This window comes from Lontra canadensis, unplaced genomic scaffold (genome assembly GCF_010015895.1).
Source record: "Lontra canadensis isolate GAN:19392208 unplaced genomic scaffold, GSC_riverotter_1.0 scaffold9, whole genome shotgun sequence".
NCBI classification, from domain to species: domain Eukaryota; kingdom Metazoa; phylum Chordata; class Mammalia; order Carnivora; family Mustelidae; genus Lontra; species Lontra canadensis.
The window spans coordinates 24,598,527-24,616,212 of NW_022631003.1; the positions used below are offsets into that span (position 1 = coordinate 24,598,527).

Here is a 17,686-nt window from a genome sequence, read left to right on the forward strand (position 1 = left end):
TATATATATGCATACATACATACCACATCTTCCTTTTCCATTCATCTGTTGATGGACATCTGGGTTCTTTCCATTGTTTGGCTATTGTGGACACCGCTGCTATAAACATTGGGGTGCAGGTGCCCCTTCAGATCACTACCTTTGTATCTTTGGGGTAAGTACCTAGTGGTGAAATTGTTGGGTATAATAGAGGATAGCTCTATTTTCAACTTTCTGAGAACTTCCATACTGTTTTCCAGAGTAGTTGCACCAGCTTGCATCTCCACCAACAGTGTAAGAGGGTTCCCCTTTCTCCATACCTCGCCAACATTTGTCTGTCCCTGATTTGTTAATTTTAGCCATTCTGACCAGTGTGAAGTAGTATCTCATTGTGTTTTTGATTTATATTTCCCTGATGTGAGTGATGTTGAGCATTTTTTCATGTGTCTGTTGGCCATTTGGATGTCTTCTTTGGAGAAATGTCTGTTCATATCCTCTGCCTATTTCTTGACTGGATTATTTATTTTTTAGATTTGAATTTGATAAGTTCTTTACAGATCTTAGATACTGCCCTTTATCTGATAAGACATTTGCAAATATCTCTTCCATTCTGTTGGTTATCTTTTGGTTTTGTCAATTGCTTCCTTAGCTGTGCAAAAGCATTTTTATCTTGATGAAGTGAGAACAGCTCATTTTTGCTTTTGTTTCCTTGCCTTTGGAGACACATCTAGCAAGAAGTTGTTTTAAAACTGTGCTGATGTTTTTATTCAGATTTGTATATCTTTGCCAGTATGTGTTCTGGTAGAGACCTGTATTGGTTTGAGTTGTGTCTTCCAACACTTTTTCCCAGGAGACCTGTTATTTTTAGCCCACAATTTGCAAAACACCCCACTGCCCCCTTACATAAAAAGACATTTGTAGAAAAAAAAGAAAGAAAAAAAGAAACACATGTATCACATTATACCAGGAATGCCTGAATCTATAAATAAATTTTAAGTGTGCTATTTTTACTCTAAATATTTATGTTCTAGTGTCTGGTCTTATTTTGTCAAACCCAGTATCCTTATTTGCAAAATGGGAGATTTGGGCCAGAACTGTTCATCCTTTCCAGTTTTTGAGATCTTTCTTCATGCAAAATCATACATGATACCTCTATTATTAGAATGATAATTAGATATCCTCAGGACTGGATTAATATAGTAAAATGCAAATCTACCCACAGCCCACCAAAATTCTCATGAAACAGCAGGAAAAAATATTACTAAAAACTCCTGGTAAAATAAAGAATAACAGCAAGGGAAGGACAAAATAATTGCAAAGGGACTGTGGAGGTCCCAGATAAAATATCAAAAGATATTTAAAATAGGAAAGTTTTGGGACATTCATTTGACAGCTTTATAAAAAAACAAGACAATATCCTAAGGAATGATGAGCTTTCAAAATTAGCTCAAGGAGACAAGTATAAAGTAGTATAAAAGAATAAAAGTATAAAATATAAATAAAATAAAATAAAAGTATATAGTATAAAAGAAAACAATGAGCAGTGTGGGGTGAAAAGTTAGTTTTTGCAAATTGCACCAAACCTTCAGAGAACAGAGATTTTCCAATTATATAAACTGTTCCAGGACAGAGAAAAGGTATATGAAGTTTACAAGCCTGGCCTAATTGTGATGCCTAAAACAAATAAAGGTAACAAAATTTTAAAATTATAGGCCTATCTAAATTTTGAAAAATGCAAAAAACCCCAAAACCTTAAAAAAACTGTAAATTAAATCTGCTATTGGGATAATCTACACAAAAATGTAAATATAATTATACATTAGGAAAATCAGTGTAATTAACATATTAACACATTCAAGAAAAAAATGGTCTTCTCAATTTGATGCACCAGATAATGAAAACCTATCTGATAAAATTTGAAACTTATTTATAATTTTTAAAAATCATTAACAAAATAAAACATGAAAAATACACCGCAGGAATACACAGCAAATATCATATCCATCGGTTAATCATTTAAGGGATTTCCTATAAAAGTAAGAAAATGAAAGGGATGTCTATTATCATTATTACTAATCAGGAGGGTTCTAGACAACAGTCAGCAAAAATATTGGGAAGCAATAGATAAAACAGTAATTATTTTAAAAGAATTTTCTATTTAGAAAGTCCAAAATAATCAACTGAAAAACATTAGGTATTACAGCAGGATTCGACAAACTAAGTCAACACATAAAACCAATGAATAAATACCATGAAAAAAAGCTTTGACTTATAATAGAACAGAATCTATAAAATATCTTGCAAAAAACATAATATGTGTAATGATGACCTGAAAGAAAACTAACACTTTACTCAAGGGCATAAAAGAGAATTAGAGTGCATGTAAAAATATACTTATCCTTGAAAAGAAGATTCAATATTATAAAAATACCAATTCTTCTTACTTAATCCCATAAATTAAATATAAGTCAACACTATATTAGCATTTTCTCCTTAACAGTGGCACACTGATTCTAAAATTGTTCTGGAAGAGAAATTATGCAAAAATAGGTAATACAATTTACTTAAAATAGTGACTTTCATTTCCACACTTCAAAATATGCTAGAAAATTAAATAATTGAAGCAATTTGGTATTGGCACAGGAACAGATGTATAGATTAATGGAATATTTAGAGTCCAGAAACAGATCAGATATTTATGAAAACTAGTCATGTGATAAATGTAATAGGTCAAAGATGAGAAGATGTCCTCATTAAAGATATTCCAGAAAATTGCCACTGTGTTGGAAAAATGTCTAAAATTGGAGCTATACATCACTCTCTACTCAACAAATCCATTCCAGATAGATTGTATATAAGGACGTAAGTATAAAGAACAAAAAAGAAAGTGTTGCTATGAAAAAAATTAAGTTGAATTCTTTATAGATAATTGATAAAGAGGAATCATTAAAAACTATTACTGCTGAATTAAATGTGGAAGAAACAACTTTAAAAGATTAGAGCAATAATTATAAAAATCTAAACCAATTCTTTATTCAGGTTGTTCTTCAAGTCCAAGTACATGCTTTTTTTTTTTTTTAAGGATTTTATTTATTTATTTGACAGACAGAGATCACAAGTAGGCAGAGAGAGAGGAGGAAGCAGACTCCCCGCTGAGCAGAAAGCCCGATGTGGGGCTCCATCCCAGGACCCTGGAATCATGACCTGAGCCGAAGGCAGAGGCTTTAACCCACTAAGCCACCCAGGCGCCCCGTACATGCTCTTTATAAAGAAGGTAGAATAAGAAGTTAGAGATTATTACTTATAGGTTTGGTTTATGTCAGAAAGAAGCCATAAAATTATAATCAACAGACCCTGCATCTTATATCAAAGGCTTTCTTTACTCTGATATCAACACTTAGGTGACTGAGAGTCTATTTAGACATTTTTAGTTAAAAACAAAATGTTCTAGGGACGCCTAGGTGGCTCAGTGGGTTAAGCTGCTGCCTTCGGCTCGGGTCATGATCTCAGGGTCCTGGGATTGAGTCCCGCATCGGGCTCTCTGCTTGGCAGAGAGCCTGCTTCCCCCTCTCTCTCTCTCTGCCTGTCTCTCTGCCTACTTGTGATCTCTCTCTGTCAAATAAATAAATAAAATCTTTAAAAAAAAAATGTTCTAAGATGTCTTTTTTATAATTCCCATCTCTAACTTTGTTTTATTTACACTTTTCTTGATCTCATCCGTTAAGTGATAAGAGAATATGGAACTAAAATTCAAAATGATCTTTAATTGGGCAGCTGGAGGGCAATGGTAGAGAAATGAACTGAAGTCATATTCAGGCTCTAAGGCTTATTTGAGAGTGCGATATACACAGTGATTAAATTGAGATTACAATGGAAAAGATTTAAGATACATGTTATTTAAAAATTGTGTAACCACTGGAAGATTAACAAATATATTTGTGTTTCCCAAGACTCTATAAAGATAAAGAAGAGACTCAAAGAAGATTCAAACAATCTCAACAAATGAAGGAAAATAGTAAAAAAAAATATAATTAATATAAACCGATAACATAGCAGAAGGCATTGCTATGAGAGAGATGGTTTAAATTTTCTGATTATAAAGCAGTCTCAGAAAATGAGTTAAAATACATTTAGCTATATATCAAATATATACACCTATACTAAAAAAATAATTCACTATTATCTGAAATTCATATTTACTGGCCATCGAATTTATCTCAAAGCCCTAGTAAGGGGTATATATACAGGTGGGTGAAATAAAATAGTTCCAGAAAGCTGTAACCATATCTGAGGCTGAAGTCACCAAACTGGGGTCCATTGTCTAGACTTCAACACACTGATGAAAGGAAACTTTGATAGCAAGGTGGGCCACTACTCTTAAGCTGGTTCCTAGAATAGAAATAGGAAAACAGAACTCTAAGCACGGAAAGAGAAGTTGGGGGTGGGGGGTGAAAGGAGAGGAAGTTGAATTCATGTGAGAGTATGGAGAATGCCTTTGGAGCAAAACTTGGGTGATGAGGAAGGCAGGAGCTCAAGGATATATATGCCATGCCTTATGTTTAGACTAGCAGTAGAAATAACTCAAGAAGCAATTAAAGCTCATGGAGAGCATTGGGACAGGAATCTAACAGGAGGAAGGGACATAGGGTGTAGAACACATGTTGTGAATACTATCACCATTTTCACAAGTGTTTTCTTAAAAAAATAGCAATTGTCAAAATAAGAACATTTATAGAAAATTTAGTAGCTATCAACAGAGTAATGCTTTATTTTTCTGCCATTTTTGAGAATAAGTGTTCTCAAATATTTAGTGACTTTTCCAGATAAATGAACATATCCCTCTAATGGCCTCAAATGTTTTAACATATAAGGCTTTTTTTTTTTCCTTCTGAAACCCTTCATATATTTAACTAAGATCCTTATACAAAGTACATTAACAAATATATCCTTTTGAATGACTCTTACAGAGGGAGAGAGAAGGAAGGAAGGAAGGAAGGAGGGAGAGAGGGAGACAGGGAGGGAGAAAAATTATGCCATTAGAAGTATCTGAAATACGCGGCGATATTTTTTCAGTTTAATCTGCTCATCAAATAATGTAGATTATTAATAATATAGATTATTATATAGATTACATATAATCTATAACTATATATAATTATATAGATTATATAATCTTAATAATGTAGATTATTAATAATATCAATTCTAAAAAATATATATTGAGTTTCAGAGAGTTTAACTGGTGTGCCTGTCACGGAGCTAGTAAATCTGTCTCTAAAGCTTATGACATGTCCACCTCACTGCTCCGCATATACTTTGTCGCATCAGTTAGACCTCCCAGAAACATGCTGTCCTCAGCTTTGAGATGGCTGGATAAAACTAACTCTGAATATGTAATATATTCTTTATTATAATTTATGTCCATCCTAAAGCTACCTAATCATTTTCTAGCTTGATGCATTTGAAAAATAATTGTAATATCTTAATAACTATAGTATTTTAAAATTGTCACTTAAAATTAATATGAGGATATATTTTAAATAAATATAAGAAAGTAAGGCTATATATAAAACTTTTACCAGACCAAGTTACAAAAAAAAAATAGAAACAAAGACACAAAATCAGAAAAGAAAACATACAGTTGGAGGTATTATGGGCAGAAATGACTATTCATTTTTTTTTTTCTCCTTTAGTGATTACTCTTTGGGGAGCCACAAAATATTTCAGAAAGATAAATCTGTTATTCAACTTAATCTGCAGAAAAATGGGGAAGTTCCAGGAAAATTATCTCGAAAGGTAAGATTTTCTTAGCATCGGTTTCAATTTCCAAGCTGATCATTTTAAGGACAACATTCCTATCTTTATTGATTGTTGCCAATTTGGAATTACATAGCTTAATGAATACATGTTCCTTTGAGTATATTTACTGAAACATAATGAAATATTTACCTAAATGCCTGTTAACAATTTGGACTGAAGCAATTACATGAACACATTACTGTAACCTTAGTATAATAGCAAATCAATTGGTCTCTTGGAAAAATCATTTATGAGAAACTTATCAAAGCTATTACATTCATACTATCCATGAAGCCACTAGGAAGAGAACAGAATAAAAAATGTGAAGGGGCAACCATTGAAGAAAGAAAAATAACACAACTCTCGTTCTATTTGAAGAGTTTATGTCGGTGTCAACACAATTTAAATCAGGGCAGATTAATATTCATAATATATATAATAAAACTAACTCAAAAGGGATTACTGTGCTTTAATGACATAATTTCATGCTGTTAGATATGAATTTTATTCCCTATGTCTTGAGTTATTTTAAAACAAAATTGCACAGTATGCAATGAACTTTGATATTTTGGCAGCTTTATCTGTAGAATCTTCCAATTACCTGCTTTAAGCAAAAATCCCGTCACCCTGTCATTTACATCAGATAGCAGATTTCCAGTGCATGACTCTTTTTTTTCCCCCTAGTCTGAGGTGTTTCATCATAAAAAGTGTCAGGTGGTGCATTAGGTTGCAATATATCTATGTGGAATATAACATAATGAGGTCAAAAGAGAGTTGTTTAGAAAAATCTTTTGGAACTGGTACTCAACTCAGCCAGTGTTGACAGCTGCAGGGTATGCATCTGAAATCTCCACAGAGAAACATTATAAAGTACAACTAATACTCTCAATATTAATATACCCTAAGAGTCTTCAAATTGTCTTCAATGTTTTGAAAAAGCTGAAATCATCATGTTTCATTTCAACATGGGGAAAGAAGACAAAATGTATGATTACAACTTCTATTCTCCTTGAGAACTTTCATGTTGCTAAAAAAATTACTTATCTCATTGGTAGTAATTTAAAATTCAGAATTATGACTTAGAAAACATATATGCACAGAATGATACCCATTTGTTCACTGAGCAAATTATAATTGAGCACCTACTATACACGAGGCACTCTTCTAAACACTGGATTTACAGAGACAAGCAAGACATGTCATTACTTATTCTAGAATGCAGAGCTCTCATCCTAGTAAAGAAGACGTGCAATAAACAAATATACATTTAAAAGTCTCATAGACTGGGTGGCTCAGTTGGTTGAGTATCTGACTCTTGGTTTTGGCTCAGGCCGTGATCTCATGTATCATCAGATCAAGCCCCACAAAGGGCTCTACCTTCAGCCAGCAGTGTGCTTGAAGATTTTCTCCCTTTGCCTCTTCCTCCACTCATGCACATGCTCACATGCATTCTCTCTCTCTAAAGTAAAATAAAATAACTTTTTAAAAAAAAGTCTGATAGAGATATGTGCTTTGAAAGAAAAGAATTATGTTTTTAAAGCCTAGGGTAGGAACACCTGATACAGATGAATATGAAGGGCTAGTTGTAGGGATTACTCTATGTATAAGTCCTACAGCATATAGACCTAGCTTTCACCTTAAAAAAAAATAGAGTGTTAAATTTACTGATTTGGCAACTTGTTTAAAAACAGATTCTGGACTGATACTGCCAAATTCAAACGTCTGCTCTTGGACACATGCTTATATTCACCCTAGTTTTCTGGTTAAGAAAAGTGTGAATAATAATACATACCTAATATGATTATTATTAGAACCTAATTGAAAAATGTAAGTGAAGAGCTTAAGTCAGTGCCTGAGCCTAATCAGAACTACATAAGTATCAATTATTGATGTCATAAAATTAAGGTGTTAGACTAGATGGTATGTTAGCCTTTTACTATTAAAAACTTTCTATGGTAAGGAGATACTGATTCTATTGTTTAACGTAGTGTCAAAATTCTCTATCTATATAAAAACATTTATAAACAATTATATTCCTTTTCAGTAAAATTACATAAATTGGCTTACAATATTTCTTCTGTATAATACTAGGAACATAATGATGATTATTATTCCATTAAATTTCTTGACACCATTGCCTTACACTCGAGATGTGAGCGTTCTCTAGTTGTACAAGTATACTGCAAAGCTCAATTCATCTCAGATGCCTTTCCTATTTTAAACTTGTTTGTGTCATACTGAAATATGGTCATTTAATTCTTGTTCCATGAAATTATTCATAAAATATGTTGATATGTTGACAAGTCCTTAGAAATCTTTCTAGATTTCAAAATTTTACAATCCCCATCCTCATTAGATGTGTATAACTGAGTCTTTTATAAAAAGATTTTTCTCTTTCTCTCTCTCAAATTTGACAAGGATTGCCAACATTGTTGATATTAATCATAAAAACCAAGATTTCATTCTAGCTCAAGGAAACATTCACAGAACACATACAGCAGTAGATTTCTGTAGGAAAAAGGCAAAAAGAGACACCTTAACTTTTTCTCTTCATCTTTTTCCTTAAGATGAAGGAATGGCCTTTAGCTTTGGAGAAAAGTAAAGAGTACAATATATTCCATGGACAACTGCTTAAACCTGTTCTCCAGACTTTTGAGTTCCTTTAAATAAAAATACTTTTCTTATAAGTGACAATATGACAAAGGCCAATTTCTCCCCCAAAAGCATCTCTGGAAGCCAAGTGAAGTGATTTTAAAATGAATATGATTATGCTATACAGAAAGATGCAAATAAGTCATTATTTATATGCTTGCTTTGGTTTTAACTTCAGAAGAAGTTTTCTTTTCTTCTTCTCAAAGTGTTTCTTTTCTGTAGCATGCATTCAACATATTGTATTATAGGGATGGCCTTATTCTCTCCATGTAACAGCTTCTTTACTCTTCCTCACAAAACCACCCATTAAAGATATTAATATACCTTTGACCTTAGGCCATATCAAGGTCTTCCTTCTGATGTTTTCTGTCAGGAGCTCTAATAGGCAGTTTTAAAAATAGATCATATATTAACATACAAGATTACATGCACTCCAGGTATTTAGGGACTCATTTAGCTTTCAAACTTAACAGCTGTGTGTAGTGAAATAGTGCCATTATGAGGGAGTATATCGCATTCTCCTTTGCAGACTTGCATAGGATTTTCATGAGCGCCTGTTGCAGAACTGCTAATTGAGGAGTTATGGGGCATGTGTGAGCGTGTATGCATGTGTGTTTGTGTGTTTATGCATATGGACCACAGAACTGATATTTTACAATGAGTAGTTTCTGCTCATCTTGGGAGAAAACACAGGCCCCCTGATAACTCCTCTTACACTAATATTTGGGAGGCAAGATGTGGTAAAGTTGAAAAATGGAGTTCATGCTGAGTCTGCCAGCCGATGTGACAAGCTATCAAGTCTCAGACTGCCATGGCGTCCACAGCCTGAATGTAAAGAAATGTGCACGTATGTGAGAGAACTAGTGTCTGCAAAACTGCCTTCCTGCTAGGAGAACCTAATGTCTGACCTTGGTGATGCCAGGATGTTTTTCAATCAGCCTTGAGGTTATCCTCAACCAAAGCTCAGTTTTCTGATTCACTTTTTTAAAAGAATGCTTACAGAGTTAAGAAGTGTCTTGTAAAGTCTTTAAAACAAAGTATTAAAATGATCAATGAGGGTTATCAAAAGAGGTGAATAAAATGACAGCAGGAAGTTACAGACCTATTTTTATCTGGTACTCATTCCTAGTCACTCTATGAATATTAATATATTCTGCTGTCTACAGCATGAAGATGACCACAGTCAGTTTTATCTGAACCAACTTCTAGAATTTATGCATATTTGGAAAGTATCCAGGTAAGATATTTTATTTTGTTCCAAGACTACTTTCTGACTGAGTTCTCAAGTGCCAAATCACAATATTTTTCAGTTGATTGTAAAAACTGTCCTTTCACTAGTACCGTGGAAGCTATTATACTTTTAATAGATATCTCCCTTTGGCAAATTTTGTTAATAATTATCTATTCTTCACAGCTATTCAGATGCATTTGAAGAGCTGCTAACACCTTCCAGAACAATCTAACATTCATTTTAAAATCTCTCTGCTACCAGTTATTACATTTTCTAGGGCTTTTTTTTCTCATTCATTTTGTGAATTTGAGTGTGCATTTGTCACTAAGCTCTTTGTATAACTGAATTTCCATACTTTGAAAGTCAAAACCTCCTGCTTTAAATTTCTTTCTTGAACTCTCTGAAAATAATTGGTGTATCATAAACAGAGGAGTGTGAATTCAAATTGGAAAACTCAAATGACAGTCAATGAACATATCCTAATTGATTGTGACATCTAAATGTATGCATGTATTATTGAAAAGAATAGACCCATCAGAAAGGTAAACTGGGAGAAGATACCGTGCCACACTATGGGTTTATCTGGAATTAAAGTTGTTCTGAGTTGAATTAGTGAAAAATGGGGTATGGGAGGTATGTATCATTAATTTCAGAAGCAAACCTGATATAAAATATGAGTTAAAATTGTTTTTAGTGACCATTCATAATAGCTATCATCACTTAATGGGGTTATCGTACATTTTGTATATATTACCTCATCTAATTCTCCCTACAACCTTATGATAAGACACAGAATTTACTTCAAAATCAAAGAAACTAAAGCTCTAGAAGATTAAATACCTTGCCTAAGGCCACTCAGTTCATCGTGGTAGGACCAAAATTAGGTCTGCCTGAAATCTGCAAACACCAACTCTCTGAAATTTGCGAAGACCATATATTTTCCTATTAAACTATGGTCTTAAAAAAATAAAAAATAAAAAATAAAATAAACTACTGTCTTTCCATATGGGCCTCTATTTCCCCCAAAATATTTGTCTTCAGCAATAAAATCATAGAATAGGTAGTAATAGGGAGTACTTTCAATATAACCTAACTCAAATTTTTATTTTATAGCTAATTACATGGATTAGGTATGCGCTCTCATCAAAATGACATATTCATAAAGGCTGTAGTTTCCTTATTCCAAAATAAATGTATCCAAAAAAGAAAAAAACCTGTAGAGAGCTATCAAATCTGACAATTTTTAAAAAGTGAGAAATCCTTGGGAGACAAAGGATTGCTTTGAACTGGTTTGGTGGAGGGTTGTGCTTACATGTAGACAGCTGCTGCCTGAGACACAGAGAAACAAGGGAAGGGTAGAAAAAGAAAGTGAGAGCAAGGTATTTTTTTTTCCTTCTGTTCCTGCCTCACCCTGCCATTATCCGGCCCTTGGCCCTTCAAAGAAGACTGGTGACCTTGACCACTGTGCAGTCCAGGTGTTCACAGGGTTAAATTAGGGCAAAGCAAAAGCTGTGCCACAGTGAAGACTAGAGGAAACCTGACAGGGACCAACGAGCCTCAGAATCTAAGTCCTCCACGCCTTCTCTTCAACCCTAGGGCGGTCGGTGCGGCTTATCTTATCAATTTATTTAAAAAATTTGTCAGCCATCATACAGATAATTGATGCTCTAGCTAGGACTAAAACCAAATGTTTAATTCTCAGTAAGTGCTTATTCTACTTTAATTGTATATATTGTATATAATTGTATAAGTCTATATAAAATATGTATATATAAAATATTTATAAATAATGCATATATTTACATATAAAGTTGCACACAAAATGTATTTTTATTTTATATATAGTATTTTGTATTATTGATTATATTATTTTATATATATGGCATTATATATGTATATATGTGTGTGTGTGTGTGTGTGTGTGTGTGTGTGCATGTGTGTGTATTCATTCATCCACTGCTGAACATTTAGGTTGTTTGTCATGGCCATTGTGAATTATGTGGCAATGAACTTGGGAGTGCAGGATGATAGCATAGTTCTACTTTTTTTTTTTTTTAATTTTCTAAGGAAACTTCATACTGTTTTCCAAAGCAGTTATACCAATTTACATTCCCAACAGTACACTAGCGTTCCCTTTTCTTCACAGCCTTGACAAGAGTCTTTTTGATAATAGCCATTCTAACAGGTGTGAGGTGGTATCTCATTATGGTTTTGATTCACATTTACCCAACAATTAGTGATACTGTTCATGTGCTTGTTATTCAGATGCTTCTTGACCATTTGTATATATTTTTTGGAGAAATGTCTACTCAAGTCCTCTGTCCATTTTTTTAAATTGGACTGATTTTTCACTGCTGAGTTTTACATTTTAGGTATCAATCTCTTATCAGATATATGGTTTGCAAATATTTCCTCCCATAACCTAGGTTGCCTTTTTATTTTGTTCATTCATTCCTTTGCTGTGCCGAGCAAAGTTTAAGGTTTAAGATAGGGGTGCCATTTCATTCTTTTGCATGAGAATATCCACTTATCACAACACTATTTATTGAAGAGACTATCCTTCCCCCACTGATTATTCTTGGATCCTTGTCAAATAATACTTGACCATATATGTATAGGTTTATTTCTGGGCTCTCAAGTCTGTTTGATTGGTCTACGTGACTGTGTGTATATCAGTATCATAATGCTTTTGATTTCCAAATCTTTGTAAAAGTTTGAAATCAGGAAGTGTGATCACTCTGGATTTGTTCTTTCTCAAGATTGCTTTGGCTATTCAGGGTATTTTGAGGTTCCTTATTAATTTTAGGATTGTTTTTATTATTTCTGTGAAATATGACACTGGAATTTTGATGAAAATATATTGAATGGGGTGCCTGGTGGGCTCAATCAGTAGACTCTTGATCTGAGGTTCGTGAGTTCAAGCCCCATGTTGGACACAACGCTTACTAAAAATATATAATCTATATATAGGTGGCTCTGAGTAGTATGGACATTTTAACAATATTAACTCTTCTAATCTAAAACCTTGAAAACCTTTCTATTTATGTGTTTTCTTCAATTTCTTTCATCAATGTCTTATAGTTTTCAGTGTATAGCTCTTTCACTTCCTTATTACTGTTTTTTATGCTATTGTAAGTGGGATTTTTTCTTAATTTTTCAAAACTTTCTCTGTCATGTATAGAAATCCAACTGATTTGTCTTGCATCCTGAAACTTTACAGAATTCATTAGTTCTAAGAGTATTTGGATGGAGTTGTCAGGATTTTCTACATATCAGATCGTACCATCATGAAACAGACAAAATTTTACTTCTCCCTTCCAGTTTGAATGCCTTTTATTTCATTTTCTTGTCTGATTACTCTAAGACTTCTAGTACCATGCTGAATAGGAGTGGTGAGCATGGGAACCCTTACTTTGTTCCTGATTTTAGAGGAAGTACTTCCAACATCTCGCCATTAAGTATGATGATAGCTGTGGGTTGTCATACATGAACTTTATTATGTTGAGATATGTTTTTCTATACCTAATTTATTGAAATTTTTTCTGAATGTAACTTTTTTCATTCTTTTCTGCTCCTATTGAGATAATCAATGATTTGTTTCATTTTATTCATTTATTCATATTATTCATTTATCACATTTATTGATTTGTGTAGTTAAATCATTCTTACATCCCAAGGATAAATTTTCTTGGTCATGGTGTATATGATCCTTTTAATGTGCTGTTGAATTTGGTTTGCAAATATTTTGTTGGAAATTTTTGCATCTATAGTCATCAGGGATATTGGCCTGTAGTTTTATTTTTTTGTAGTGCCCTTCTCTGGCTCTGGTATCAGGGTAATGCTGGCTTCATATAATGAGTTTGGGAGTGTCCCAACCTCTTCAAGTTTTTGGAAGAGTTTGAGAAGAACTGGCATTAATTTGTCTTTAAAAATTTGGTAGGATTTATCAATGAAGCTATCTGCCCCTGAATTTTTCTTTGTTGGAAGGTTTTTGATTACCAATTTAATCTTCTTATTGGTCTATTCAGATTTTCTATTTCCTTCTGATTCAGACTTGGTGGGTAGTATTTTCTAGGAATTTATCCAGTATTCTAAGTTGTCCAATTTTTTGTCATATAATTGTTCATAGTAGTCTCTTTTGCTCCTTTTTTGTTTCTTATAACAGCTTTTTAAAAGATTTTATTTATTTATTAGCAAGAGAGATGGAGGGGGAGAGAGAGAGAGAGAGTAGTCTGGGGAGGGGCAGAGGAAGAGGGACAAGCTTACTCCCACTGAGCAGGGAGTCAGACTAAAGGCTTGATCCCGGGATCCTGGGTTCATGATCTGAGCCAAACACAGACACTTAACATACTGAGCCACCCAGGCAGCCCCTGTAACAGCTTTTAAATTAAAGTTTGCTTTGTATAAGATAGGTATAGCTACCTCTGCTCCTTTTTGGTCTCTATATGCATGAAGTACCTTTCTCCATCCCTTCACTGTGAATGTGTATGTCCTTGAAGCTGAAGGGAGTCTCTTGCAGCCAGGATATATATAGTTGTGTCTTTAACCACTCAGCCACTCCAATTGAACTTGGATGCCCAAATCTCTCCCCAGGTTTGGGAAGTTCAAAAGCCATTATCTTTATATAAGCTGTCTGTTCCTTTCTCATTCTCTTCTCCTTCTGGGACTACAATGACATGTACATCATTTCTTTTTATAGTGTTCCATGAATCCCATAGCCTTTTTAATTCCTTTTTTTTTTCCCCTTTTGTTCCTCTGCTTAGGTAATTTCAAATAATCTGTCTTTGAGCTTACCGAATTTTTCTTTTTCTTGGTCCCTTCTTCTGCCAGGACCCTTCTGCCCTTCTTCTGCTTCTTTTTTTGAATTCTTCAGTTCAACTACTGTATTCTTTAGCTCCAAAACTTCTGGTTCTTTTATATGTTTTCTATACCTTTGCTGAATTTCTCATTTTGTTCTTATATTGTGTTGCTGATTTCAATAAATTGTCTTTCTGTGTTCCCTTATACTTCTGAGTTTCTTCAGAACAATTATTTTAAATTTTTTGTCAGGCCATTCGTGTATCTCCACTTCTTTGAGGTCAGTTGCTAAAAGTTTACTCTGTTCCTTTGGTGGAGTCCTATTTCCCCGATTCTTTGTGATCCCTAGAGCCTTGCAGAGGTGTCTGTGCATGGGAAGAAGCTGTCACATATTCCAGACTTTATGGGCTGATCTCAGTGCAGGACCTTCACCTGTGGGTGAGGCACATTGGAGCACGCTATGGTCCTGGGTCTATAGTGAGGGCACCAAGGACAGAGCCGTGTGGAAGACCCAAATCTGGTGAGTGTAATGTCCCCTTGGGTCAGTCCACTGGGACCCACAACATTAACTATGTGGCCTTACAAGTGCTGTGGGGGATCAGTGGCTGCAGGTGTTGTTGGCATCTTCAGTGGTGCCTCCAGGTCCCGTAGCTAGGGACTGGGGCAGGCAGTGGTTGCTACTAGAGCTGGTGTCACACACATACACACACACACACACACACACACACAGTTGCAGGGGCCAGCTGCAGGTGCCTGTGTAGTGGCAGTGGCTGGTGGCAGACATACAGATAGTGGGGGAGGACAGGGCTGGCAGCAAGGACTAGGACTAACTGAAGGTGCACTGGCACTGTGGAGACTGGGCTGTTGGCATGCACTCCTCTGGCTGCAGACCTTCATCCTGTGCATAGCAGTGGAGGTTGTTATGGGAGTCAGGCTGGTTAGATGCAGGTATACAGCTGGAGGGGTGGTTGCAAGCAAGCCCACTGTGTGAGTTAATGACAGGAAACAGGGACAGAACCAGGCCCACAAGCAGCTATGGGGGCCCTGGCTGTTGGTGTGCATTCTTGTGACTGCAGTGTCTCCCTAAGACATGTGCACAGCAGTGAAGACATTAGCCAGGCCAAAGGCTTGGAGGTGCGCAGCTTGGGAACCAGCTACAGGTAAGCCCTGGAGTGGCAGTGGGGTGAGGAAGGAGTGGAGAGGAACTCAAGCAGCTGCTGTTTGTGAATGTGAATACCTGTGTATATGAGGGAAATAGGGAAATCTGCAGGGGGTTCTGCAGCCGCTCTGTTGGTTGTTGGTTTGTTCAGTGGTAAAAGTTACTGGGCCCTCTGCAGAGCAGGTCACTGGGAACCATTGTAACTCCCACTGTGTGACTCATAGTGGTAGCCCCAGCCGTTCTTCCTTGTTCCTAGCTGTCTTTATGCATCTCTGCTTTGCTGGTCTCTGGCTGGAGTAAAACCAATGCAGGTCCTTCTTGTAGTGGCCCAAAAGGCTGGGAAAGCTGCTGGTTCACCACTCTCCCTTTCCCAGCAAGGGGGTTTCCCTCTTGGCAGTGAGAAATGCTGGCCTGCAGGATGGGATGAGGCAGGTAAAATGAAACTGCCCTCCCTTCCCTTTTTGTGTGGTTATTCTCAGCTGTTGTTGTTGCTGTTGTTCTACGGTGTTATGTAAGTTTCTTGGAAGGACTCCTAAGCTCTTCCAGAGTTGTTTCTGTTCATGGATAGTTGTCTTACTGTGGGAAGACAGAGGCTGGGATCTCCTACTTTGCCGTCATGGTGACCTCCCAAGAATGCTTTCTGGAATACAAGGCTCTTCTGCTTGCCTTCCACAGCCCACTTTATGGTGTCATTAAAAGATCAAACACTAGATGGCAGGAGCTTTGTTTTCAGTTTTCCTCTTCCCTGGCCTGACTTCTATTTAGAAGTTGGGCAAATCACATACCCTCGTTAGTTTCTAGGAGTTTTTCTATAAAATAAATATAATATTTAACAGCAAGGTGCTGAACTAGGTATATATTCTTGGGGGTCTTTTAAGTTTTAAGGTCAGATTTTATATAAAAACCTTTCCTCCAATAACCAAAATTTTTCACTATTCTTTTCCTATACCTCCACTTTGACATAGTCTATGAATTTTGTTTTTGAACTATAAGATGTAATGCAACTAAAGTGATGATTTAACAAAGGCTGAGAAGGCAGCTATTGTAAAATATATTGGTGTGTGTTCGTGTTGTATCATTTGTTCAATTCAATTCAGGAGTTTTGGGGACAAATGGGAAGGGAAAATCATAATGTTTAGGAAAATAATTTTGATAAGTGTAGTCAGAAAAACCTCTACTAATCTCACATCTATTCCACTGAAGCAAAGATAAAGTTGGAGCAATAAGAGAAGCTCAGGAAAGAAAAACACAGAGGTCTGAAGCCAAAGACAACGTTATGTATTATAAATATATGTCATTAATTTTGAAAGGGATTCTCTTCAAGATTTTGCATATTTAACAATTCTTGATGTTAGTATTTGTCATTATCTGCTCATGAATCCTTTTGTAATTTATATTTTGAATAAAGAGTAGTTTGATACAATGAACAGTCTTCGAGAGGTTTGGTTAATTTGTCATGACTTTTTTTTTTTTTTTTTGGAGTTCTAAAGTTTTCAAATATGTTTGTAGCTTATCAAGTTACAGAAAGTTTATAAACATTCGTCTGAAATGGTTTTTAAAATCGTGTCAGCAGCAATTCTTTTTTAACCATGTCTGCTATAGAATCATGGACAAAACAGAATTTATGATAAATATGCTAAAGTTTATATAAGCTTTCCTACCCACTTTTAAACAAAGTTGTTTTTTTTTTTCTTTCCAGACAGTGCCTCTCAACAGTAATAAAAAAATATGACTTCCATCTGAAATGCCTATTGAAAACCCAGGTATTAACTTATGTTACTTCACCTGTCAATTCAACAAGCATCTATTAACCATATACTCTTTTTCTAAAACTTTGCAGTTTTCTGAAGATACAAAGATGAATAAAGTAGAAGGTCTATACTTGAGCAGCTTTCATTCTATCAAGGCAAAAAAGACAAGTAAATAGATGTGTGTTAATAAAGTGTCACAGATACTGTGAAAGACCTATGCGTATATAGGCCATGGAAGAAAGTTATCAGTTTTACCTATTTGACCTGGATGTTGAAAAATGAGTATGCCAGCTAGAGAAGTGGCATGTGAAGGAAGGT

At 35.1% G+C, this 17,686-nt stretch overlaps 1 protein-coding gene across 1 annotated transcript in view; it reads left to right on the top strand.

The window, feature by feature from the left end:
- The window catches only part of PIK3C2G (phosphatidylinositol-4-phosphate 3-kinase catalytic subunit type 2 gamma), a 350,852-nt gene that overhangs the window by 55,580 nt on the left and 277,586 nt on the right, over positions 1-17,686 (top strand). Inside the window, exons 6-8 of the mRNA XM_032855093.1 lie at positions 5,673-5,775; positions 9,597-9,667; positions 17,317-17,380. Coding sequence (XP_032710984.1) covers positions 5,673-5,775; positions 9,597-9,667; positions 17,317-17,380 — 238 coding nt within the window. The remainder of the gene's footprint in view (positions 1-5,672; positions 5,776-9,596; positions 9,668-17,316; positions 17,381-17,686) is intronic.